This window comes from Cebus imitator, unplaced genomic scaffold (genome assembly GCF_001604975.1).
Source record: "Cebus imitator isolate Cc_AM_T3 unplaced genomic scaffold, Cebus_imitator-1.0 Scaffold36, whole genome shotgun sequence".
NCBI lineage: Eukaryota > Metazoa > Chordata > Mammalia > Primates > Cebidae > Cebus > Cebus imitator.
The window spans coordinates 4,634,488-4,661,597 of NW_016107351.1; the positions used below are offsets into that span (position 1 = coordinate 4,634,488).

Below are 27,110 nucleotides of genomic sequence, written 5' to 3' on the forward strand. Positions count from 1 at the left end.
AAAAAACTGCACAGCAACTGAGCATACCTTGGAGAACCACGTGGGTACTCAAGCCAGAGGAGCTGACCGTGTTATACTCGACAGAGAGCTCAGGAGCCCGAGGTGACCTAGAGCTCAGCAGCAGGAAGCTGTTACCTCTCCAGGGGGAAGGAGCTGGTGTCCCAGGGGCTACGGCTGGGGTCACGGTCAGAAGCCAGAGCAGCCTGGAGCTCCTGTGTGGTCCAGAAGGCTCATGAAGTGCAGAACATGCCACCCGGTGATTGCTCAGAAAACGGTAGCCAGGACTCTTAGGAAGTGTGGGTGTGAGCTGGCCAGCTCTCCTTTGCAATAAATTCCATGTGTTTCTGGAACCAGAAGTGCCCTTCTTGACCGTAACGCCCTGTGGCTGGGGGATGCTCATTCTCAGACCTGTGGCCGAGGAAGCCGACATCTCCAGAGGGGCCTGCGTTACTGGCTCAGGTGGCAGACAGCTGGAATCTGGGGGGTTCCTGAGCACCCCGTGTCTGGGAGCTCTGGGGTGATACGCTATGCAGAACTAAAGTGACGGTTTAGTGGCACTAGTTTTGCTCCTGGATGTTGGTGCCGGACAGTGCTAACTTCTGCGGGGGACACACCCCAAGAACCTACAAAGCCTGTGCCATTCATTCCCCGTCCCTGGTAGCTTCTAGAGAGCCCGAGGATGGCCTTCCCATCCTCAGGTGGCAGGGACGCTGCCGGGCACCCTGCTGCAGATGTGGCTGCCCTCAGTACACCAGGGACAGGACTCTCCCGCCCCTCCCATGTCCCTCTGAGCCGGGACAGAGGTCTTCCTTCACCTCCACTTGTCGGTTATTTTGAATAATACTGCTGTGAACACGGGTGTGTTTTGATTTTTTGAGTGGGAATGAATTGGGGTTTTTTGTCTGGTAAAAGACACATTTACCATTTCAGCCACTTTAAGTGCACAGTTCAGTGGCATTGAGTACATTCACATTGTTATAAAAACCACCACCCAGCTCCAGAACTTTTTCACCATCTTCGACTGAAACTCTGGCCCTGTTACCAGAAAAGGCCCAGATCCAGACCGCACGAGAGGGCTCTTGGATCTCGTGCAAGAAAGGATTCAGGGCAGGCCCATAAAGTGAAGTGAAACAAGTTTATCAGGAATGACAGAATGGCTGCTCAGAGGCAGAGTGGCCTGAGGGCTGCGGGGGGTCCCTTCCTGGGGTTATTCTTGAGGATATGCTAAACAAGGGGGGATTATTCCTGCCTCCCCTTTCTAGACCATACAGGGTAACTTCCTGACGTTGCCATAGCATTTGTAAACTGTCATGGCACCCGTGGGAGTGTAGCAGTGAGGACGCCCTGAAGTCACTCATCACCATCTTGGTTTGGAGGATTTGGGCCGGCCTTCTTACCGCGGCCCGTTTCAGCAGCTGCGTCTTTATGATCTATGTTGTGCCGACCTCCTGTCTCATCCCGTGACTCAGAATGCCTTCACCTCCTGAGGATGCAGCCCTGCAGGTCTCAGCCTTATTCTACCCAGCTCCTATTCAACATGGAGTGGCTCTGGTTCAAACACCTCTGACAGCCCCATTAAAAAATAAATTCCCATTCTCCCTCCCTAGCCCTTGGCAACCTCCATTCTACTTGATGAATTGGACTGCTCTAGGGACCTCATTGAAGTTCATGTTACTTTGATTTGCATTTTCCTAATCGCCAATGATATCAAGCTTCTTTCTGTGTGCATATTGGTCATTTGTGTATCTTTCTTTTTTCTGTTTCTTTTTTTTTTTAGACAGAGTTTCGCTCTTGTCACCTAGGCTGGAGTGCAGCTCGGCTCACTGCAACCTCCACCTCCCGGGTTGAAGCGATTCTCCTGCCTCAGCCTCCTGAGTAGCTGGGACTATAGGTGCCCACCACCACGCCCAGCTAATTTTTGTATTTTTAGTAGAGAGGGGATTTCACCATGTTGGCCAAGATGGTCTCGATCTCCTGACCTTGTGATCTGCCCGTCTTGGCCTCCCGAAGTGCTGGGATTATAGGCGTGAGCCACCATGCTTGGCCTTGTGTATCTTTCTTGAAGAAGTATCAATATCCTTTATTCTTCTTAAAATGAGGTTGCTTTATTATTGTATTATGACAAGTCCCTTGTCAGGTATTGATTTGCAAACACTTTCTCGAATTCTGTGGGCTGTCTTCACTTTTATCGAGTGTCTTTTGAAGCACAAAAGTTTTTAGTTTTGATGAAGTTAAACTTACCTGTTTTTCCCTTTGGTCACTTACGCCTTTGGGGTCATATCCGCCTCATCTGAGGTCAGGTCGACACCTGTGTTTTCTTCTAAGCGTTTATAGTTTTAGTTCTTACATTTGGTTCTTGTGTTCTGTTCATCCATGCTGAGTTGATTTGTGTAGAGGGCGTGAGGTAAAGCCCAGCTTCATTCTTCCACATGTGGCAGTTCAGGTGCCCCAAAGCCATTTGTTGAAAAGGTGGTTCTTTCCCCATTGAGTTGTCTGGGCACCCTTTCTAAGTCAATCGCCCAGAAACGCAGGCATCTGTTTCTGGAACCTCGATTCTATTCTATCTTTATACCGGTAGCACTGCCTTGCTCACTGTGGCTTTAGAGTGAATTTGAAACCAGGAAGTGTGCGTCCTCAAACTTTGTTCTTTTTCAAAGTGGTTTTGAGTGTTTTTGTTCCCTCACCCTTCCTATAAAATCGAGGATCCTTTCTACAAAAAAGGCAGCTGGGATTTCCACAGGGATTGTGTTGAATCTGTAGATCAATTTGAGAATTGTCATCTTTACAGTCTTCTAATTATTTTGATGCTATTGTAAATGGGAATTGTGGTCTAACTTTCATCATCAGATGGATTACTATGGGGACAACTGTGTTCTAAACATCCTCATCAGATTGTTTATAATTAAGGGGAAGTATAATTAATTTTCAAACATCAATCTTGTATACTGCAAACCTGCTGGACTCCTTTATTAGCGCTCCTACTTTATGGATGTCTTAGGGTTTTCTATGAGATCGCATCATTGCGGACAGAGATAATGCTTTCCTTTCCACTTTGGGAGGATCGCTTGAGGCCAGGAGTTTGAGACCAGCCTAAGTAAGAGAGTGAGACCTTGTCTCTACGAAAAGTACAAAAATGAGCCAGGTGTAGTAGCGTGTGTCTGTAGTCCCAGCTTCTCCGGAGGCTGAGGTGGGGGGTGACTTAAGCCCGGGGGATGTGACTGCACTGAGCCCCATAGCCGCACCAGTGCACTCAGCCTGGGCAACACAGCACGGCCCCGTCCCCACTGCCTCCCCCCAAAAATGATCATCTAGGAGCCTATCCACTGCGGGGTGATGGTTGGCTCCTCATTTGCTGCGCTGTCATTGGTTACTTGGGTCCAGTGTAACTAGGAGGCTTCCGGAAGTTCTGCGGCAGTTGGAGCCCCTCGAGGGAAGGGAGCCATTTTCTTTCCTGGTTTGGGAAATAGTTGCTCATCAGTTTGTGGGAGAAGCTGTTTGGCTTAAGTTGGTGAGTGGCTTTCAACCGTGCTGGGGGGGAGGTCAGAGGCCAAGCTGAGTGCGAGGGGGTGGCCTTCAGAGGACAGACGTGGGACCCAGGCCCTGGCAGGCGGCAGACCCACCATTCACCCCAGAGGTAGTTCTGCTCCCAGTGGCCCGTTACAGCTCTGGGTCCCTCTGAGCTGGCTGCTGCCCACCAACCTGTCACTTTTCAGTGCTCCAGACTCTTCCTTGATCTCAGGAAGGCCCTGCTCATCCCCCTGGCTTCTCCTGGAAGCCCCCAGCCCCACCTTCCTCCTGTAGAGTCACGAGGGCCTGGGACAGAGGTGACCTTCCAGAGACGCCGTCCCTTCCCCTCCAGAAGCATGGCTTGGGACAACCCTATTGTTAACTGAGACATCCTGGCCTTCGCCCCAGGCTTGGCTGGGTGGGAGCTTGAGATGAGATTACCTGATCTTGCGAGAGACTTGCAGGGTATAGGGGCCCCTCAGCCCACCCACGTTATGGCTTGGGAGGGAGCCTACCCCATGTCGTTCTTGGAAGAAAAGATGATTTTGGGAAAGCCCAAATCCACAAAATCAGTAAACCAGAGGACGTTTCCCTCCAGTCCAGTCGCCTGACCAGCTTGCCAAGACTTCCAGTTAGGAACCTTCAAGGACTCAGGCTCCCCTGAGTTCCAGATCCCCCCAGGAAGTGAGGATGTGCTACCTCCCCGGGTCTCAGAGATCCTGGGTGGAGATTAATTCAGCAGCGTGTTCAAGGCCCCGTGGGAACCTGGTGCATGAGTTGTCTCCGTAAATGCCATGGGTGCTCCTCCTGCATGCCGGGTGGTGTCCTGTTTCCATTCACAGATGGCCCTGAGTCAGGCAGCTCTGATCGTGGACAGCCCTGCTTCTGCCACTTGCTGGCCAAATATCCCCCAAGTCCTCTCACAGAGACGCTTGGTGTCCTGGAAAAGTCCCAGACGATTTGTATAGCGTACTGTCCATCACTGCTTCCCAACATACGTGTTTTGAGGATATATAGTGGCCAGGGTGAAATATGACCTCTTCCGTGGTATAAGTGTCTTTTGGGGAACTGTAGACTGTTACACACTTCAAAGAAATAGCTTGGGTCAAACCCAAAGGCAGAACCCGAGTGCTTCCAACGTCACCTGTCCAGGTTGATGCTTTGCTGCAGCTGCCAGCTCTGGAGCAGACCAGCTCCAGCCCTAGAACCCCAGAGCAGCCGAGTACCCCAGGGTTCCCCCAGAAGTTCAGGAGCTGCATACCTCCCAGGCTGTGATGAAAACACAGCATCAGGCGACCGATTACATTCAACCCTGCCTTTCCAGAACTCACCTCCAAGCCTCCCACCCAGGCCTCTGCCAGAGCCTGTCTTTATTTGAAACTTCGATATTTTGTTCATCATGAATTTGTTTGTACTCATTGTGATTTTTAAAAATATCGACACGCCTTTTCTCTTGGTGACTGAGCATTTGGGCGTGCCTTTAAATTCTGTGCCTACAGTGAGTACCTCACTTGCCTAATCCTGGGGACATCAGGGCGTTCTTGAAGAGATCCCTTCCCCTCCCAACTCTCCAGTTAATGCTGCCCCTGAGCCTCTGAGCAGCTTGTGAGGGGTCTGGCAGGAATCTATAGCTTGATTCCTTTAGGGGCGCATGCTGGGGGCTGGAGGGAGAAAGGGCGGGTGCACATGGCTGGGGCTGAGACGGAGCGCTGAGCCTCACTGCCTGCATGTGGGGTCTGCTTCCTTCTCCTTGCGTTTCACACGTACTCATGGGCTGCGATGTCTTCTGTTGCTTTCCTGGGACCTTTAAGCCTGTCCCTCCAGCCTCTTTTTTTTTTTTTTTTTTGACATGGAGTCTCGCTCTGTCACTCAGGCTGGAGTGCAGTGGTGTGATCTCGGCTCACTGCAACTCCCTCATTCTGGGTTCAGGTGATTCTCCTGCCTCAGCCTCCCAAGTAGCTGGGACTACAGGTGCCAGCCACGACACCTGGCTAATTTTTATATTTTTAGTAGAGACGGGGTTTCATCATATTGGTCAGGCTGATCTCGAACTCCTGACCTTGTGATCCGCCTGCCTCGGCCTCCCAAAGTGCTGGGATTACAGGCATGAGCCACGGCGCCCGTCCTCGTTTTGCCTTATCCTACACCATCCCCGTCACCCTGTCTGGCTGTGGTCATTTCCTTTCCTCTCTTTTCTCTAGTGTTCTGTCTTTCCCATCCTGTGAACCTGATGGTCACAGGGGTACAACCACACACCACTGTTGTGCAGCCTTACTCCCCGGGGAGCCCCCAAGGCGAGGCTGGGGCAGGCGCAGGTGCCGGCTAAAGCACCACCCCTCGTCCTTCCCCACCCCAACCTGGCCACAGCCAAAACCTGCACACTCATGACAACTCTGTAGTTCCTGCTGTGGTAGCACAGGGATCTCCTGCGGTCCCAGGGACGGGTGGGAAATTGGGGAGCCCGGAAGACAGTGTGCACCTGTGTCTTACACATTCAACAGATACCACGGTGTAAGAAAAGGCCAAGATGACGATGGCCCCAGATGTCAGACTGGAGTATCTGGAGGAAGTTGCCTCCATCATCCTGAAGTTCAAGCCGGACAAGTGGAGCAAGCTGATCGGCGCCGAGGAGAACATGGCCCTGTTCACAGAGTTCTTTGAAAAGCCCGACGTCCTGGTGCTGGTGCTGACGCTCAATGTGGCTGGCATGGTCATCCCCTGCCTGGGCTTCCCCGAGTCCCTCAAGTCCAAAGGGGTTTACTTTATCAAGAGAAAGCCCGAGAACATCACCAAGGACAACTACAAGGCCCAGCTCCTTTACGGCGACATCAGCCCCACGCCCGTGGACCAGCTGATCGCGGTGGTGGAGGAGGTGAGTGTGCCCGGGCTGGCGTCGGGGGTCTGGAACACGGCCGGCTTCCCAGGAGTGGCATCGAGTCCTCCTGCCCAGCCTGTGGTCCCTGGGCCAGTGGCTGCGACAGCACCAGGGACGGGGTGGAAATGCAGGTGCTCAGGCCCCGCCCACCCTGACCTGCTGGCACAGACTTGCTTGCTTTTGGTTTTTTAATTTTGAGACAGGGTCTTGCTCTGCTGCCCAGGCTGGAGTGCAGGGCGGCAGCACAGCTCACTGCAGCCTCAACTTCTAAGCTCAACCAATCCTCCAGCCTCAGCCTCATGAGCAGCTGGGACACCAGGCATGCACCACCATGCCTGGCTAATTTTCGTGTTTTTTTTGGTAGAAATGAGATATCACCAACAAATAGCCTGTTGCCCAGGCTGGTCTCAGACTCCTGGGCTCAAGCAATCCTCCTGCCTCAGCCTCCCAAACTATTGAGATTACAGGTGTGGCCACCGCACCCGGCCACAGACCTGCTTCCTAACGAGACCTCCAGCTGGTGCTGGTGCCTTACAGTGTGAGAAGCCCCGTGCATCCCCTTGTTCTCTCTGGACAACGTTGGGACTGCTGTGCTGTGCTGGGCAGAGTTGCTGCCCGTGTCCTGGGACAGTGTGGACGGAGTACCAGCAGATAGGTTTTCCCAATTTTGAGACTTTTTTTTTTTTTTTTTTTTTGAGATGGAGTCTCGCTCTGTCGCCTAGGCTATAGTGCAGTGGCACCATCTCAGCTCACTGCAACTTCCACCTCTCAGGTCCCAGTTAAAGCGATTCTCCTGCCTCAGCCTCTCAAGTAGCTGGGACTACAGGCACACACCACCATGCCCAGCTAATTTTTGTATTTTTAGTAGAGACTGAGTTTCACCATGTTGGCCATACTGGTCTTGAACTCCTGACTTCGTGATCTGCCTGCCTTGGCCTCCTAGAATGCTGGGATTACAGGTGTGAGCCACCGTGCCCAGCCCAATTGTGAGACTTTGATTTAAAAAAAAAAAAAAAAATGGAGTGTCATTTTATGTGTTCTTCTGCTGTCACCCACGGCAGATGCTGTGTTTGGGGGGGGGCCCCACACATTGGGGAGTCAGACCTCCAGAATGGGAGCGCCTTAGCTGGGAGTCAGACCTCCAGAATGGGAGCGCCTTAGCCTTCCAGGTCATTACCCTCCTCATCTGCAGTACGGGCTCGGCTTGTGCACCGGGCGTTTTCTCACGGTCCTGGAGGCTGGAGGTTGAAGCTGAAGGTACCAGCTGCGTTGGTTTTCCCCAAGGCCTCTCTCCTTGACTTGCAGATGGCTGTTTTCTCCCTGTGTCCTCACGTGGTCGGTCTTCTGTGCGCATCTAATATCCCCTCCTCGTAAGGACACCTGTCAGATTAGGGCTCAGCCTAGTAAACTCATTTTAACTACTCGCCTCTTTTTTTGTTGTTTTTTGTTTTTTGAGATGGAGTTTTTGTTCTGTTTCCTAGTCTGGAGTGCAATGTGTGATCACGACTCACTGCCACCTCTGCCTCCCGGGTTCAAATGATTCTCCTGCCTCAGCCTCCTAAGTAGCTGGGATTACAGGTGCATGCCACCGTGCCCAGCTAATTTTTGTATTTGTAGTAGAGACAAGGTTTCACCATGTTGGCCAGGCTGGTCTGAAACTCTTGATCTCAGGAGATCCACCTGCCTCAGCCTCCCAAGTGCTGAGATTACAGGCGTGAGCCACCACGCCTGGCCCTTACCTCTGTAAAGACCTTATCTCCAAATAGTCACATTCTGAAGTGCTGGGGGTTAGGGCTTCAGCAGATGGATTTACGGGACACAATTTGACCCATCACAGCCCTCCTGGGCTTTTAGCAAGATGTGTGTGCTATGGGTACAAGAGCTTGGGATGGCTTTGGCAACCCCAGGGCAGGGCAGCTGGTATAAACTCCCCAACCGGTCCCACCTTCTGGAAGGAGGACCCGGTTTTCCCAGGGCCCTAGACACAAGCTCTCTGGAATCACCCTCTGGGGACCCAGCTCTGCACAGTTGCTGAGCTAGTGAAGGTACAGGAGACAGAACCACAGAAGTGTTTCCTTTTAGGTCCTCTATTCTCTGTTAAACCAAAGCGAGAACATGGACGGATGGCCCCAGGTGGTCTCGGAGGACATCGTGAAGCAGGTCCACAGGCTGAAGAACGAAATGTATGTGATGAGCGGCAAGATCAAAGGGAAAACCCTGCTGCCCATCCCGGAGCACCTGGGCAGCCTGGACGGCACGCTGGAGTCCATGGAGAGGTGCGCAGGCCTGGCTGCTTCCAGCCGCTGCTGGGTGGGGAAGTGGCATCTGCTTGACCCCCCCGTGACACACTTTTTCTGGGTAGCGTGGCTTCATATGTTAGAGCCAGGGAGACACAGGGCAAGGTGGTACGTTATGGGGTGCTGACTCTGAGGGAGATGAAACCAGCGCAGGGAGGGAGCAGGCTTGGCAGCCCCCGGGACCCCGGCTCAGGCACCTGCCTCGCCACCCCACCCAGATCACACACGTGTGCCAGTCCAGTCACCACCCGGCATGCAGGAGGGGTCCCACCTGTCAACATGGCCAGAAAACAGGAGGCTCAGCTTTAAGACGCGGGATGGGGCAGTGAATGGGAGTGGGCGGGGCTCTCGGCAGGTACATGCAAGCAAGTCCCTGCAGAGGCTGTGGTGACCCAGAGGCCCTGGGAAGCCCGAGGGACTCTAAGGTGGCCCCTGGCACCTGCCTTGCCACAATTTGCAACTGCCGTGATACATGAGACCCTCATGACAATTCGTCCCATACTTGCCTCACATGGGCAAGTCCTCCATAGGTCATTCACGAGGCCCCGAGCACCACGCCCGGTGGTGGCGCCAGAGGAGCCATGTTGAATAGGGTTTAAATAGGATTTGCTTGGTTCTCTCCCGCTTCCTTGGAGGTGGGCGCCTCCAGGCACTGGCATCTCTGACCACAACCATTATTTCCCTGGGGTCTCTTCCTAGCTGGGGTCTTGGGAACTTCTTTTGCTCCCTGAGGTGGCTGGAGGCACTGGGGCCATGAAACCAGATGGTGCTGCCACTGCTGGTTTGGGATTGGTGGGGAGAAGCCTTCAGGGGAGAGCCCAGTGGGACCCAGGTGTGTAACCGTGAGAGCACTGCCCCAACCTTCTGCTGGGCAGGATCCCCTCTTCGCTGGACAACTCGCTCCTGCACGCCATCGAAACCATCATCATTGACTGGTCCCACCAGATCCGGGATGTGCTGAGCAAAGACTCGGCCCAGGCGCTGCTGGACGGGCTGCACCCCCTGCCCCGGGTGGAATTCGAGTTCTGGGACACTCGGCTGATGAACCTCAAATGCATCCATGAACAGGTACGGCCTCATCGCTCCTGTGTGGCGGCAGCCTCGTCCCAGCTGGGCAACCTGGCTGAGCTCTCAGCCTCCCAGCACCAACCCCCCAGGAGCCCTGAGGGCTCTGTCGACCGGCAGGAATTCTGCAGCCCCAGCCAACCACAAGGTCAGGTGGGCCTCGCCTTAGGGTCTTCCAGGTCAATGAAAGGTGGGTCCTCTCTCCTCCTCAGCTAAACAGACCCAAAGTGAACAAGATCGTTGAGATCCTAGAGAAAGCCAAGAGCTGCTACTGGCCAGCCCTGCAAAACGTGTACACCAGTGTCACTGAAGGTGAGCCCACGGCCCCGCCTCAAGTCCCCCACAGAGCTGTTCGTGCCTCCCGGGAGGGCTGGGCCAGGCCCGTCCCCAGCCCTAGGATGCTGGCCTCCCTCTGCAAGCAGCTTTCTCAGCCCCTCCGTTTGACAAGGGCCCTGTTTCCTAAAGGAGCAGGTCTTGGCACACGGGACCACCCGGCATCGTTTGTGAGCAACTTCCGCTCTTACCAGGCGGTGCTTGTTCTTGTCCCGTGCAGGGCTGAAGGAAGCCAGCGACATTGTGCTCTATCTGAAGCCCCTACGGATCCTGCTGGAGGAGGTGGAACAAGCCGACTTCACGGTGGTGCGCGGGCAAGGGAGAGCCCCCTTTGTTGGTGGGGGAGGGTCTTGTTCTCGGAGGCATGTGGGGCTGTGGGCTTCTTGGCTGTCATTAGACATGTGGGCCTAGAGAGTCGCCTCTCCTCTCCTCCTTGGGGACCCTCTACTGGATGCCTGGCGAGAGCCGTGGGAAGGGGAGGGCTGGGGCGCCGGGATAAGGTGCAGAGGCCGGTCCCCTCCAGCGCACCTGGGCCCCTCTCTCCCTAGCTCCCCCCCTTCATCGCCAAGGTGCTGGACACCATCTGCCTCATCTGGGCCACCTCGGAGCACTACAACACGCCCGTTAGGATCATCGTCATCCTGCAGGAGTTCTGCAACCAAATCATTGAGATGGTAGCCCACCGCTGGCCCCGGGTCCCCTGGCCCCCAGCTCCCCTCCTTCCCCTCCCGGCTGGGGCCTCTCCCTGGTTCACTCTGTTTCCCCCCGTCCGTGTTCTCCAGCAGTTTGAAAGCAGGCAAAGATGTCAGCACCAGCCTTTTCAGGCCTCGAGCTGAGATGGAGCTCTTCTCGGGGCTACCTAGAGTTCTTCTAAGAGGGAACGGAGGGAGAAGAGGGGAAGACGGGGATGGAGCAGACCTCCCCAGAGAGCCCCAGCACCCTGAGGGCCATACAGTGCCTTGTGGGTTTCTCTGATCCTACATCAAACCTCCTCTGTGACCCTCAGCAGAGACTTCCGTTCCTTCTTCCTGTTCGTAAGCACCCACCGGCCAGCACAGCGTTTGAGCTAAAGGCTGCAACCCTGGGCCACCTGTCTATTAAAACCATGCGTGTGGCCTCATCTGCAGAACCAGGAGGGTGCTGGGGTCCCCGTCCCTGGAGGGCCTCTCACCGTCTGCGACCCCATCCATTTATGCCGCAGCTGTAGCACAGGATGAGGGGCCGGTGAGGGGAAGCAGCTCGGTCCCCCCCAAAATGGCCCAGCAGTGGGCAGATGAGAGGGGCTGTACCCAAGGGACATCCATGTGTCAGAACAGATCACAGGTCCTGTGGGCGGCGTGCCTGGACGTTACCCCAAATGGCTTGTCAGAGCTTTGGGTGTCTGTCTGCTCTTTTGCCCAGACGCGAACCTTCCTGAGCCCGGAGGAGGTGCTGAAGGGTCTGCAAGGCGAAATCGAGGAGGTCCTGGGCGGCATCTCCCTGTCCGTGAACGTGTTGAAGGAGCTCTACCAGGCGTACGACTTCTGCTGCCTGAACATGAAGCTTTTCTTTAAGGTACCCCTTCCTTGCGGGGCGATGGCCAGGGCGGAGACCAGAGTTCCTCTCTGCCCGACCTTTGAGAAGGTGGGACGTCTGAAACAAACTTGGCCTTGTCTCTCTCTCTCTCCTCTAAGGACAAAGAGCCCGTGCCTTGGGAATTCCCTTCTTCTCTTGCGTTTTCCAGGATGAATTCCTTCTTCCACCGTGTCCAGACCATTGAGGTAAAGACAGAGTTTGGTGCATCTGACCTCCACTTCCCACACTGCTCCTCCCCCAGGGCAGCTGCAGCGCCCAGCCCTGCCCCGACAGTACTCGCCCAGGCAGGAAATGAGAGTCAGGCCAAACCTCTGTTACGGGGAAACCAAGGCTTTGGGGCAGCCTCCTCCATGCCCGGAGCTGTTAGCCAAGAATAAATGACCCATTTGGGATGCTTCTCCCTTTAGGCCGTGCCTTCTGTCATGAGCAGTTTAATCGTAAGTTAAACCACCGCATCCAGGACGCCTGGGGGCCAACAGCAGTCACTTAGTAGGACTAGATTTTTTAATTTTTTTTGAGACAGTGTCTCGCCCTGTTGCCCAAGCTGGAGTGCAATGGCACGGTCTTGGCTCACTGCAACCTCCAACTCCTGGGTTCATGCGATTCTCCTGCCTCAACCTCCCGAGTAGCTGGGATTACAGGCACCCGCCACCACGCCCAGCTAATTTATGTATTTATCATTAGAGACGGGGTTTCACCATGTTGGCCTGACTGGTCTTGAACTCCTGACCTTGTGATCTGCCCACCTCGGCCTCCCAAAGTGCTGGGATTACAGGTGTGAGCCACCGTGCCCGGCCATGGGACTAGATTATTACAGATGGAGACTTACGGAGGCCCCAGTGCAAGCACCTTGTGGATACATGGAGTGACACACAGCAGATAAAAACCTAAAAATGGTGCATGGCCCAGCACGGTGGCTCACACCTGAAATCCCAGAACTCTGGGAGGCTGAGGGGGGAGGATCACTTGAGCTCAGAAGTTTGAGGCTGCAGTGAGCCATGCCTGTATCACTGCACTCCAGCCTGGGTGACAAAGTGAGACCCTGTTTCAAAAAAAAAAAAAAAAAGCTTTAAGGTGGTTTTCTCTGGGGCTCTGGAGATGTGGGAGGGCAAGCACGTTTTGTCTTCTGTATCTTCTGCATGGAGTAAATTTTTAAAGACTTTGTGTACATATAACCATAACTCACATCATTAAAAGGGGGGAAAATCATCCTGGAACCACTGAGCACTGCGTTAGGTTGGACGCCATTGTCGGTGGCTGAAGGAACGCCTGTCCAGTTCTCATCTACGCCTCCTGGGAGGCAGGGGAGGGGAAGCCTGCTCAGGACTCCAAAACCACAGTCGCCGAGTGCCGGCTTATGCCTGAAATATCCCAGACCCAGAATGTGGAGGGTCACAGTCACATTTCTGGCCAAGGAGCTGTGGTTCCCACATGACCCATTCTGAATCAGAAGGAAGATTCTGGGCAGGAGGAGACTTTGGAGGTGGAGGAAATGGCTTTGCTGTCCACCCCCTGACAACAGGCTGTGCCAGCCCCGTCTGTCCTCCGCATTGGGTGGAGGAGCCAAGAGCTCCCGGCCCTTGGTGGCCATGCCTCTCCTTGGGTGGCGTTTGCGTGCGGCCAGATGCTTCCTGGACGTGCAAGAATGGCATCAACCTCGGCACCAGTTCAGGGGCGTGATGGTAAGTCCGCAGGACCTCCAGTCTAAACTCTCCCTGCATGGTGCCTGGTGCATGCTGGGGCGCAGAAGAGCATCGGGGAGCCTTGAAGACGTCGTTTGGGAAACAAGAACTGCACCTACAACCAGCGGACGGGGTGGGCTGGAACCTGACTAAAGCAAACACAAGCAGTGCAGATGGGACACGGGGCCTCTGGGAAGGAACGCATTGCTATGGGCCAAAGTAATCGGGGAGCGCGTTGGGGACAGGAGGCAGGAGCCACACCTGTGAGGCAGCAGAATTTCTCCACGCATGTCCATCCCGGCATCCCGGTTTCCCCTCAATCACCTTCGGGACGTGGCTCTCTGCGTGGGATGGTCTTCCAGGGAGCAGGAAATTTAACGCTTCTCAAGAGCATCCAAAATCTTGCAGCACCATTCCACCTGCTTCCTACAGCGGAGAAAACGGAGGTCCCAGCAAAGTGTGACTTACTTAGAGATGTGTTTGGGCCAGTCTAGGGTCAGGACAGGATCCCAAACTTCATCCTCTCTAGCTCCTCCTCCTCCACGCCTCATAGATGATTCACAGAACCCTTAAAGAACAACACAGACACAGAGCCTGTCCTCCCACCTCCACGATGGTGTCTTCTGGGGACATTTTGCCCCCCAGTTCCTCCTGGCTGGGGTCCGGGCTAGTTGTGTAACTGGACCCGCGAGTTTGCTTGTGAGGATGACTTGACTAAGTGTGTGTTTCTCTCCTCCACTAGGAACTCTATAAAACAGCGATTGAGTTTCTGAAGCTGGAGAAAATTGAGCTTGGGGGTGTGCGTGGGCACCTCCTCGGGAACCTGGTGGCCCAGATCTACGATGAGGTCTTTGAGCTGGTGAAGGTTTTTGCCGACTGCAAATACGATCCCTTGGACCCTGGAGACTCGGTAGGTCTCAGGCAGAGATGGATGAACTGGGCTCCGGGAGAACAGCACCCACCTCAGTGCCAGCTTAGAGGAGTGGTGGACGTGCCTGAGGAGTGGGGAGAGTACCAGGTGATCCCAACACTTGGAAAACCGTGCAGAGCAGTCCCTGTGACAGTGAGCACGTATGTTCAGCTGCGGCTCAGTCCCAAGTCATCTTGGCAGGGACGGGGGCTGCAGAGGGTGCCCATGGCTTGCTCTGCGTGCTGATTACAAGGCTGATGTTTCCATTTGCTTTTAGAGTTTTGACCGTGATTATGCCAATTTTGAGATCAAAATCCAAGATCTGGATAGGAGGCTGGCCACGATCTTTTGCCAAGCGTTTGATGACTGCAGCTCTATTGAGTCCTCTGCAAAGGTAAGTGGGCGGTGGGGACTCAGGTGACCTGGAGACCAGCACCATGGTGCGGATTCGTGCTGAGAACGATGGAGACCATCTCATCCCCTCCACGTAGAGCTGATGCTCAGGGAGGGAGGGCCCTTGCTCCTGTGCCTCGGAGCCACTCAGCAGTGAACACCTGGTGTGGGTCCTGATGCTTCTCACTGCCACGTCTTAGAGGAAGAGGAACAAGTGAGTGTGAGGTGGCATTCTTTTACTGATACTTCTTGTGCTCACTAAGAAAAAGGGGGCCGTTTATTCTTGATTCAGTTTTCCCTCTATTTGAAAGGAGTAGGAGTTACAGAGGCAAAGTTGCTGTAAAAATGAAATTCATACAGATTTTGGTCCACTGAGGTGAGTTTATACAGTGACTTCATCCGTTCAAGCCACGATGGCAAATTGCTGTAGACTGGTGGCTTAAACAACAGACATTTCATTTCTCTCAGTTCTGGAGGGTAGGAAGTCCCGCATACACGGGGGTCTGGGGAGGGTCTACCTCTGTTCCTAGGCAATCATCTTTTCATTTGGTACTTACATGGCAGAAGGGGCAAGGGAGGTCTCTGGGGTCTCTATTTAGTTGGTTTTATGATTGTTTTTTCTTGAGACAGAGCCTTGCTCTGTAGCCCAGGCTGGAGTGCAGTGGTGCAATCTCAGCTCACTGCAACCTCTGCCTCCTAGATTCAAGTGATTCTCCTGCCTCAGCCTCCCTAGTAGCTAGAATTACAGGCACCTGCCACCACACCCAGCTAATTTTTGCATTTTTACTAGAGACAGGGTTTCACCATGTTGGGCTGCTCTCAAACTCCTGACCTTAAGTGATCTGCCTGACTTGGCCTTCCAAGGTGCTGGGATTATAGGCATCAGCCACCATGCCTGGCCTAGTTTAAGTTTTTGTAGAGACAAGGTTTTGTCTTGGCCTCTCAAAGTGCTGGGATTACCGACCAAGGCTCCCTGCCTTGGCCTCCCAAAGTGCTTGGATTACAGATGTGGGCCACTGTGCCTGGCGTTTTATTTTTTATTTTGGTAGAAACGGAGTCTCGCTATGTTGCCAGGGCTGGTCTCAAACTCTTGCACTTGAGTAATCCACCCACCTCAGCCTGGGATTACAGGGCACTCATCCTCTTCATAAGGCCCTGCCCTCATGACCAAATCACCTCCCAAAAGCGATTCTTTTTTTTTTTTTTTTGAGACAAAGTCTCACTCTGTCTCCCAGGCTGCAGTGCAATGGCATGATCTCGGCTCACTGCCATCTCCACCTCCCAGGTTCAAGTGATTCTCCTGCCTCAGCCTCCGGAGTATCTGGGATTACAGGCGTGCACCACCACGCCCAGCTCACTTTTGTATTTTTAGTAGAGACAGGGTTTCATTATGTTGGTCAGGCTGCTCTCAAACTCCTGACCTTGTGATCCGCCCACCTCGGCCTCTCGAGGTGCTGGGATTATAGGCGTGAGCCACTGCGTCTGGCCAGACCCCACTTTCTAATGTCATCACCTTGGGGGTGAGGATTTCAACACATGAATTGGGGGGAACAAAAACACTGAGTCCAAAGCACACAGCCTTCAACTCCGAGAGGAAGGGAGGAAATGCCGCACTGTTCTCCGGAGCTGTCTCTGGGTCATGGGGCTAAGGCCACTATTTGTACTCTTCTGAGACTTCCAAGTTGTGTGCCTTAAGTGGATAGCACGTTATCATTAGAAAAAAAGAAATCCTACGAACAAAAGCATTTTAACAAATAGATCATAGAAAAGAGCTAAAACCCCTAGAAAACAGGCTAGGTGCCATGGCTCACGCCTGTAATCCCAGCACTTTGGGAGGCCAAGGAGGGCAGATCACCTGAGGTCAGAAGTTTGAGACCAGCCTGGCCAACATGGTGAAACCCTGTCTCTACTAAAACCATAAAAAAATTAGCCAGACGTGGTGGTGGGCGCCTGTAGTCCCAGCTACTCAGGAGGCTGAGGCACAAGAATCACTTGAACTCTGGAGGCGGAGGTTATGGTGAACCAAAATTGCGCCGTTACACTGCAGCCTGAGCAGCAGAGCACGACTGTCTCAAAAAACAAAAATCCAACAAACCCCCAGAAAACATCAATTCAGGAGAAATACGAATGTGCAACACATATCTATGTTCTAGGTGTGACTTCACAAGAAAAATGCAAGCTGTGAAACAGCAGGGGCCATTGTCCCCAGTCAAGTTGGTGAGGGCGGTGGGAAGCTAGACGTTGTCATCACCGCATCACCCAGCTCCTGGGGTGGCCGCTGTGCAGTGCCAAACGCCAGCGCACTCATTTACAGAGAGAACATTTCACGGAGCAGCTTGGAATGCTCACACGCAGAGCGCACCTCTCCCTGTAGGCAGACCTCTCAGCCCGCTTTCCCCAGGGCTGTCCCGTTTTGAAGCTGGAATTCCAACGTCTTGGGATTGCCCTTGGGCCGGGGCAAATGCGGACCTTCACCCTGCAGTCAGAGGTGAATGAGAGCAGAAAGTTGGTCAGGAATGAAATGCCTAACTAGCATCAGACTCTGCGTTTGTTTTATATTGTTGCCATAACAAACCACAGACTGAAGCCAGCGAGGTGGCTCACACCTGTGATCCCAGCACTTTGGGAAGAGGCAGCGGGTGAATCTCTTGAGGACAGGAGTTCGAGAGCAGCCTGGCCAACATGATGAAACCCCATCTCTACTAAAAATACAAAAGTTAGCTGGGCGTGGTGGTATTCACCTGTAATTTCAGCTACTTGGGAGGCTGAGGTAGGAGAATTGCTTGAACCCGGGAGGCAAAGGTTGCAGTGAGCTGAGATCATGTCGCTGCTCTCCAGTCTGGGCAACAGAGCGAGACTCTGTCTCAAAATAACAAACAAAAAATCACAGGCTCTGTGGCTTAAACCATAAAATGATGTTACCTCACAGTTCTGTAGATCAGAAGCTCCGCTGCAGATCTTGCCCAGCCGACCCCAGGTGTCACAGCCTGGGCTCCTTTCTGGAAACTCTAGGATAGAATCCATTTTCTTCTGTCTCTCTCTCTTTTTTTTTTTTTTTTTTTTTTTTGAGACAGAGTCTTGCTCAGTCGCCCAGGCTGGAGTGCAGTGAAGCAATTACAGCTAACTGCAGCCTCGACCTCCCAGGCTCAAGTGATCCTCCCACCTTGGCCTCCCTAGTTGCTGGGACCACATGCTGGTGCCACCATGCATGCCTAATTTTTTATTTTTCATAGAGATGACATCTCACTATATTGCCCAGGCTGGTCTTGAACTCCTGGCCTCAAGGGATCCTCCTACCTTAGCCTCCCAAAGTGCTGGGATTACAGGCATGAGCCACCACGCCTGGCCTAGATTCCATTTTCTTGTCCTTTTGGGGGATTGGCAGAATTAAGTTCCTTGCTGTTGTAGGACTGGGGTATGTGTTCCCTGTATCCTCACTGGCTCGCACCTAAGGACCATTATCAGCCTCTAGAGGCTGCCCCAAATCCTTAACTCATGGCCCCCTTCATCCATCTTTGTAGGGGCCAGGTGAGTCCCTCCAGACCTGGAACCTCTCCTGCCTCTACTCTCATTGATACATCTCCCTGACTGACCCTTCTGCCTCCGTCTTCCACTTTTAAGGGCTGTTGTGATTAGATTGAGCCCGTGTGGACAGCCCAAAGTTCTGGGCTTGACTGTTTCCAGGGCCCCGATCTGAACCCCTGGCCAGACCAGCTCCCATGACTGTGAAGGTGATCAGGTTGGCCTGGGCAGCCTGGGGGTGTGGTCTGCTTCCAGGAGGATGTCAGGGCTGAGACCCCTGAAGACAAAGATTCTCTCCCACAAATGTCAGGAGGTTCTCTTCGCCTTTTGAACGTTCTTGCAAAAATGCAGATACAAGGGAATTTGAAGCTCTGCAGATGTAAGGATCAAGTACGTCTTGGATGGAGTTAGTGTTCCAGGCAGAATATCAATGAATGCAAATTAATATAGTACCTCCTTGCTGTTGTTGAAATAATTATTCAATTATACCTGTTAAAGCAAGATGAGGTTGACTTGATTCATACCTTACTCATGATTTATACCATTGCAATAGAGGCAGGCATAGGGAGAGAAGAAGACAGCGCAGGCAGGTAGGAATTTCTAGTGGAGGGGCAGAGCGGGGGTCAGTAGATGGAAAATTTCTTAGAGGTGACATCAGGGGTTGGGGGTTTCTGGCTAAACGCACTTGAGGATTCTTGCTGGAGGCAGGTTAGGGTAATCAGACATCCCCTGTGGGATGGTGGAGGATGGAGAACCTGATGAGAATCTTTGGTCAAGCGAAGAATCTTTGTCAATGTTCCCTACCTCGGAGGGCTCCTCCCCAGGTAGCTGCAGCCCTGGCTGCAGGGTCCTCACTTTCTCCCTTCCCCTCCAATGCCCCAGGCTGGTCTCTTCAGCAGCGGCCTACCTTCCCTTCTCAGCACCTCCCTCGCATTCCGTTGTGTACTGATTTCTGTGTGTTGTCTTCCCAACTAGAATGTAAACTCCCTGAGGGCAGGCACTGGATTTGAGTTCCATTAGAACTAAGCCTAGCACAGGGCAGGTACTTTTGAGTGTTTCCTGCAGTGCAGAACTGGCTCTCGCCGAGGGAGGCTGGTGGTTGTGGATGTTCTCTGGAGGTGGTTTAGGTGCAGGGTGAGCCTTCCACTCGGAGCCTCCGAAGGATAACACAAAAGCGTTAGGCTGCCCCAGTGCAGAAGGGTCCCAGTGGAGCCAATCCTTTCATTTGGAAACCTCACATATGGGACTCCAGAATTAAAGGTGGGGCACTGGCGCATGGGCCGGGCGGGTAGGCAGCTGGCTTCTGCGGCTCCCGCTCCCCTAACACCAGCTCCATGGGAGGTGCTGTGACTCCCTGCTGCTGTGCCGACAAGGAAAATAAGAAAAATGAAGTAACTGGTCCTCCGGCCAGGGCCGGATGAGTCCCCCGAGTCTCCCTGGCCTGAAAGCCACGTGGAGATTTCAAACCCTACATCTAGCTTAGAACGACCAGAAGAGCAGATAAGGACCAGCGCATGGGTCTGGGCTGAACTTCCACCGGACTTCGCTGGGGGATCCAGTGGTGGGGAGGGAGCCGGGTTGAGGAGCCCTCGGGGGCCCTAGGCCCCTACCCTGTGAGGAGCAGGAGGTCCTGGAAGAAACCCAATCCCCACCTCTGCAGAACCAGCCAGGGAGGAACAAATGCAGTCATGGCGCCCCAGGCTTTATTTCCCCCCACACCTGCTAGGGTCCAGAGAGGCTTTTGGGCTCTAAAAGAATGAGTCTCTTAGAAAATGTTAACTGTATGTTTATGCTCAATTCAAAACAAAGAGGAGGTGGGGAAGAAAGAACTCTGGTGACCCATTTCCATCTCCATCCTTCCGTGTTTGTCTTTGACTTGAGAACATGTCCCCTAGTTTGCCAGCCCTGTGCTCTAATTAGGTCGGCCCCTGGGTACCCTCCCTCCTGTCCCTTCCATCGCCTGACCGTTCCCAAGTTAGCTCCCACTGTCGGCAACTCACACGCAGCCAGGAACGTTCTAGAGCGATTTTCCACATGAGCTCCTCTTGGCAGTAAATAGAATTTGCTTCCTTTCCGGAAGTCATTAAGCCAAAAACTACATAAACGTGAAAGGCAGGAGGGAGAAACGGGAAGAGAGAGGAAAAAAAAAAATGCTGGGAGAGGATGGTCGTAAACCGTTTAGAGGAACTTTTTTTTTTCTTCCAGTTGTCCCATGTCAGTTCTTTGAAGAAACGAAGCTGTTGACCGAATACATCAGCAGGCGGTCCACATCTGTTCCATTTGCACAACCCACAGTACAAATAGGTCCAAGGGCAACAAGAATTTTTTCCTAAGCCCAGGAGAAATCAGAATTTGGATAAGGAATATTTGAACAATTTTGAAAAATGCAATTAATGAAAAAATAGCCACAATTGGCCAGGCACGGTGGCTCACGCCTGTAATACCAACACTTTAGGAGGCTGAGGTGGTTGGATCACGAGGTCAAGAGATCGAGACCATCCTGGCCAACGTAGTAAAACCCCATCTCTACTAAAAATACAAAAATTAGCTGGGCGTGGTGGTGGGCGCCTATAATCGCAGCTACTCGGGAGGCTAAGGCAGGAGAATCACTTGAACCCAGGAGGCGGAGGTTGCAGTGAGCTGAGATCACGCCACTGCACTCCAGCCTGGGCCACAGAGGAAGACTTTATCTCAAAAAACAACAACAAAAAAAACCCCTGCAATCTTGCATTTGGGAAATCTGTGCTTTTTGGGGTCTGAAAAACTTCCCTTTCTTCGCAGTCATGTTTTGGTCTTTCCTCCAGTGGTCATTTCTAGGGACGGTGGTCACATTTCTCAGACCAAAGTCTGGGGCGAGTCTGACACTTGGGCCTCACCGCAGCAGGTCTAGGCCCTGCTGGCCACGGGTTATGGCAGCCCCGGGAATCTCACAAGGATTTCCCGCCCAGACCCAGCCCTTGGGGACGCTGTGTCCTGTGAGATCGTCTTCCCTCTCTTGGTTCCCCCACCCGCTTTGACCCCCAGAGCTTTTTCAGAGCAAAACACATTTCCTGATGGTGGTTTTCCTGCCTGAGCCGCCCCGGAGAGGGTCAGTGCTCTTCCTAAGAGAATAGTTCTTGTGAACTATTTCTCCATTTATCTTTTTTTTTTTTTTTTTTGAGACGGAGTTTTGCTGTGTTGCCCAGGCTGGAGTGCAGTGGTGCAATCTCAGCTCACTGCAACCTCTGCCTCCTGGGTTCAAGTGTTTCTCCTGCCTCAGCCTCCCGAGTAGATGGGATTACAGGCTTGCACCACCATGCCCAGCTAATTTTTGTATTTTTAGTAAAGATGAGGTTTCACCATGTTGGTCAAGCTGGCCTCAAAATCCTGACCTTGTGATCCACCTGCCTCAGCCTCCCAAAATGCTGGGATGACAGGTGTGAGCCACCGTGCCCAGCCTCTTCATGTATATTTATTAGAATGGAAGCCCAGGTATATAAATGCAACATTAGGGCTACTTAAAAATTGTTTACGCTGGGCATGGTGGCTCATGCCTGTCATCCCAGCACTTTGGGAGGCCGAGGCGGGTGGATCATGAGGTCAAGAGATCGAGACCAGCCTTTCCAACATGGTAAAACCCCATCTCTACTACAAATACAAAAAATTAGCTGGGCATGGTGGTGGGCGCCTATAATCCCAGCTACTTGGGAGGCTGAGGCAGGAGAATCACTTGAACCTAGGAGGCGGAGGTTGCAGTGAGCCGAGATTGCACCATTACACTCCAGCCTGGGCGACAGAATGAGACTCCATCTCAAAAAAAAAAATTGTTTAATTGTAGTTGTTTTGGGGTTCTTTTGTTTGTTTTTTTTCTGGAAACAGAGTCTCTGTTGCCCGGCTGGAGTGCAATGGTGCAATCTTGGCTCACTGCAGCCTTGACCTCTGGGGCTCAAGCAGTCCACCCATCTCAGCCCTCCTGGGTAGCTGGAACTATAAGCACATACCCAAAAGAATACAAAAAAATGGACCCAATTAATTTTGTGTGTTCTTTATGTTTTTTTTTTTGTACAAACAGGATTTTGCTATGTTGCCAGGCTGGTCTTGAACTCCTGGGCTCAAGTGATCCTCCTACCTTGGCCCCCCAAAGTGTTGGGATTATAGGTGTGAGCCATGGCGTCCAGCCTATTTTTTAATTGTGTAAATCTTCCTTACCAGAATTCTGATTTCTCCTGGGCTTAGAAAAAACTCTTGTAACCTTTGGACCTGTTTGAACTGTGGGATTACAAGCCAAGTATTTGGGGACTCGGACTAAGTCCGCGGGAAAAGCAGAGGCATCCACTGAGCCTGCTGACACGCACAGCAAGGTTCCGATGGGTTTTGTTTCGGCAAGGCACGTGTTCTCTTGCTCCCGAAGGAGCCCGTTTTGTTCACGGCCACAGGCTGGGGAAGGGGAGGAGACTCTGGTGAAGAGGCCTCCTTCTCCTTTCTCCCCAGCTCCTGTACATGTGTGGGGGCCTCCTGGAGCGGCCCCTGATTCTCGCCGAGGTGGTGCCCCGGTATTCAGTCATGCTGGAGCTCTTTGACGCTGAGCTGGACAATGCCAAGATCTTGTATGATGCCCAGATGGCGGCCTCCGAGGAGGGGAACATCCCCCCCATCCACAAAAACATGCCTCCTGTGGCCGGCCAGCTCAAGTGGAGCCTGGAGCTGCAGGAGAGGCTGGAGGTGTCCATGAAACACCTGAAGTACATCGAGCATCCGTGAGTCCCAGCCCTGGCCGGGGGCAGGCGGGGCAGGCACGCTGCCTCCGTGGCGTGGGAGAGGGAGAGCAGCTGTTCCAGCCCTGGGCCACACCACCCCACCTGTCCACCAAACCGTTACCTCCCTTTTCTCCTGTGGAGGAAAGGCCACAGGAAGGATGAGCTACTCTGCTTTGGCCTTGTCGGGTGTAGATGTCACCTGGACATCCAGACAGAGGTGCTGGGTGGGCAGGTGGATACAGGAGTCTGGAAGTCACGAGAGAGGCTGGGGTTGGGGACGTAAATGTGGGAGCATCCATGCATAGATGTGACATTGGGTGACATCCCACCTCATTCAGTTGAGCAAAAGCCCAGAAGAGACCGCATCCAATCTGCCCTCCTCCCCTGAACGCCTTCTCGGTGGGAGTACTCAGGGGCAACCTGGCTGATTCCCCCGAGCACTTGCCCGTCAGCCTGGTAGACGTGAAGACCACCCAGGCAGGAACAGGCCGAGGCTGTGTATGCAGTCGGCTGACGTACTGTCGCGTGTACTTGGCCGAGGCTCCTGGACAGCCAGGGACTGGGGAGGCTTCATGGTGGACCCAGGGATGGCTGCTGGGGAGCCCCGGCTGGAGGCCTCGGCCTGGGGAGGCCGGTGCAGCCGCCCAGGAGTGGGGGTCTTCTTGCAGTCTTTTGGGGGGCATATTTGCTTTCATCTGGTTGGCCCCAGGTTGGAAGGGAGAAGAAAAGTTGGAGCAGGCCCGGCCCTCACTCGTCCGGGGCTGCCTGTGGGGAGCTGGGCGCTGCGTGGGCTGTTTTGGCCTCCTGGGCCGGTGGCTGCAGGCTGCAGGTCAGCGTCCTGTTTGAACATGTGCTCCGGCCCCCGCTCGTCTGGTGTTTCAGTCTGCGAGCCGTGAGTAAATGAATGGCCGGCCACCATGACACGCGCCGGAGAGGCCCCGCCAAGGCCAGTGGGGCCCCAGCTTCCCGCTCGATTCCAGGGTCATGTCTGGCGTGGAGGCCAAGCTGATATATGAGAAGTATGACGAGATGATGGAGCTGCTGAGGCGCCACCGCGAGAAGGTGTACCAGCAGTGGGTGGTGGGCGTGGACCAGGACTGCCACTTCAACCTGGGGCAGCCGCTGATTCTGCGGGACGCTGCCAGCAACCTCATCCATGTCAACTTCAGCAAAGCGGTGGGTGCTGGGAGCGGGGACCCTGTCAAGGGCTCGCCCTGGGAGCTGGGGGAGGGGCTGCCAAGGCCCGCTCAGCACAGATTTATGGAGGTCGATGTTTATATCATGGTTAGCCAAAAGCTTCACTTCCTTTTCTTTCTTTCTTTAGTTTTTTGAGATGGAGTCTTGCTCTGTCGCCCAAGTTGGAGTGCTGTGGTGCTGTCTGGCCCATTGCAACCTCCGCCTCCTGGGTTCAGGCAATTCTCCTGTCTCTGCCTCTCGAGTTGCTGGGATTACAGGCACCCGCCACTATGCCCAGCTAATTTTTGTATTTTTAGTAGAGACGGGGTTTCTCCATGTTGGCCGGACTGGTCACGAACTCCTGACCTCAGGTGATCCACCCGCCTTGGCCTCTCAAAGTGCTGGCATTACAGGTGTGAGCCACCGCGCCCAGCCCTACAGCTTTGCTTTCTAAGTACATCCAGGGTGTATTTAAGACATGAGGCAAAGCGGGAGAATCTTTGACAAGAGCTTCAGTGAGTGTCTTCTTGAAAGCGTTCCTGAGGAAACATCGATTTGAAATTGAAAAAAAAAAAAAAGTCTTTGCCAAATCTAGACGAATGCACTGGCTGGTCAAGGCAGGCACGCTGGGGAGAATCCACGCCCGTGGGCTGTGGGCTGTGGGTTCCATGGATAAAACCCAGAAAGTTCAGACAAACAGAGGATGGAACAGAATTCCTACAAGCACTGCCCCTAGAGCTGTCCAATCTGCAGCCGGGAGGACAGGGAAACCAGAGATGTGGTTCTTCTTTGGAAATCTTCCCATTCACTAAAACTCGTTCTTTAATTCACTGAATACTGAGTACCTACTGTGTGTCTGCGCTTGTGATACATTCATGAGCCAGAGAGCTAGAGATCTCTGCCTGTCCTGCCCTCCTGGAGCTGACCTCCTAGCAGGAGGGCGGAGAGGATGATCAGTTAGCATTCACGAGGGAGCTGAGTGTATAATACAATAGAAGGTAGAAAGAGTTCCGCAGAAGGAAGGGCGGGGTGGGGGTGGGGCGGGGAAGAAGATCAATGGAGCTGGTGGAAGGGGCAGGTACAATCCTAGATGTGAGCAGAGACTTGTGGGAGGTCAGAGTGCTACCAAGCAGAGATGGAGGGGACAGCCTTGGAGCAGAGTCCACAGCTGAAGCAAAGCCCAGGAGCAGCAAGGAGGCCAGTAGGGCAGGGGAGTGGACACAGGGGAGGTCATAGGAGAAGAGGTGACGGATGATGAGGAAGGGCCCCATGGACCACAGAGGGACTTGGGGTTCGGTTTGAGCAAGATGGCACCCACCACACGGTTTCAGGCAGAGGCGTGCCTCGATTAGGTTTCTGTTTGTAAGGGATCCCTCTCCACGCTGTGCGGTGTGTACATTGAAGGGAGCTGGGGCTGGGGGAAAGAGCAGGAAAATCAGTTAAGAGCCTCTTGCCACAATCCAGGCAAGAGGTGACAGCTAGGAGTGGTGACTGGAACCAGAGTGGCAGCAGTGAGGATGGTGATGAATGACTGGACTTGATCGTAGTGCCATGGAGACTCCTGGTGGGTTGGAAATTGAACGTGATTGGAAGAGAGGAGTCAGTCCCAGGGTTTTGGGATCAGGTGACTAGAAGGGGAGAACTGCCATCCACCAAGAGGGCAGCTGGAGGCGGCAGGTAGGGCAGGCCACAGGGGAGGAAGGGCTACTCTGCTTTGGCCTTTTGGGTGTGAGATGTCACCTGGACATCCAGACAGAGGGGCTGAGTAACAGGTGGATACGGAAGTCTGGAAGTCACGAGGGAGGTTGGGCTTGGAGACGTAAATGTGGGAGCCATCCACACACAGATGGTGCTTGTAGGTGTGACACTGGGTGACATCCCACCTCATTCAGTGGAGATGACAGATGGGCTGGCTGGTCAAGGCAGCCATGACACTGGATGACGCCACACCTCATTCAACTGAGAGTCAATTGGGAAGGACCAAGTTCTGTGGCTCCCCATCATGGACATCTTGAGATGATCGAAAGAGACTAATAACGGTGACCAGGCATGTCTAGTGTCCTGGAAGCCAGGAGGACACTGTGTACCCAGGAGGAAAGGGTGTCCCCATGAGATGAGGCCCATGATGTGACCCGTGGATTCAGCAACTGGGAGCTTGTCTCAACTTTGAGAATAGCTTTGCGGACAGAAGTACTGCTGGGAGGGATGTCTCTGATCTCTTGAGTTTATAACCAGGTGGGAGGAGAGAAAAGAGGGAAGGTCATATCCTAGGGAGGACACAAGGAAAGCCCCGAAGTCTTATGCCAAACCATCTCGGAGTAGTGGGGAGGAGAGGACAGAGATAAGAAAATTAGGATGATGTCAGCCACCCGTGTGATGATGATGATGTCATACACCCATGTGATGATGTCAGCCACCCATGAGGGTGATGTCAGTGCTTTTTAGCTCTGTATCAGCCAACAGGGTGAAAATGTCCTGGTCCTGCCAGCATCACTGCCTCCCACCAACTTTGAGGTCCCTCAGGCTGTCAAAACATCCCAGGAGCAGACGCTCATTTCTGTTGCTGAACACTGCACCGTTGATGTGACCTGCTCACACGTTCTTTGATCTTCATTTTCATTTAGTTGGTAGCAGTTCTGAGAGAAGTCAAGTATTTGAATTTCCAGCAACAAAAAGAGATTCCCGACAGTGCGGAGAGTCTGTTCTCAGAGAACGAAACCTTCCGGAAGTTTGTGGGCAACTTGGAGCTCATCGTTGGCTGGTATAATGAGGTGAGCTGGTGCTACGCCTGATGTAGCTATGTTCTGTTCTGTTTTGTTTTTTGCCAAGTTTCAGTTTTTGTTTATAACTAATGCTAGTGTAAGATCTCCAAGTGGAACAGAATGAAATGAGTGTATTTTAATATTCACACGTGGTTCAAGCCTCTCTTCATTAATCATGCAAATAGCAGCAAAGATAGTGATGACTCACAACAGCTGGTGATGAATATGTTATTCCTCCTGGACTCTGGCTTATGTTACATGATTTTTTTTTTTTTTT

General features: G+C 53.2%; 1 protein-coding gene across 1 annotated transcript in view; it reads left to right on the forward strand.

Moving 5' to 3' along the window:
* The first annotated feature begins 6,022 nt into the window (after positions 1-6,022).
* Positions 6,023-27,110, forward strand: part of DNAH17 (dynein axonemal heavy chain 17) — a 155,111-nt gene continuing 134,023 nt past the window's right edge. The window contains exons 1-13 of the mRNA XM_017524996.2: positions 6,023-6,379; positions 8,465-8,658; positions 9,555-9,747; positions 9,957-10,056; positions 10,298-10,383; positions 10,626-10,751; positions 11,479-11,631; positions 11,751-11,837; positions 14,077-14,244; positions 14,522-14,638; positions 22,630-22,895; positions 23,876-24,071; positions 26,696-26,842. Of these exons, the coding sequence (XP_017380485.1) occupies positions 6,035-6,379; positions 8,465-8,658; positions 9,555-9,747; positions 9,957-10,056; positions 10,298-10,383; positions 10,626-10,751; positions 11,479-11,631; positions 11,751-11,837; positions 14,077-14,244; positions 14,522-14,638; positions 22,630-22,895; positions 23,876-24,071; positions 26,696-26,842 (2,178 nt within the window). The 5' untranslated portion in view covers positions 6,023-6,034. The remainder of the gene's footprint in view (positions 6,380-8,464; positions 8,659-9,554; positions 9,748-9,956; positions 10,057-10,297; positions 10,384-10,625; positions 10,752-11,478; positions 11,632-11,750; positions 11,838-14,076; positions 14,245-14,521; positions 14,639-22,629; positions 22,896-23,875; positions 24,072-26,695; positions 26,843-27,110) is intronic.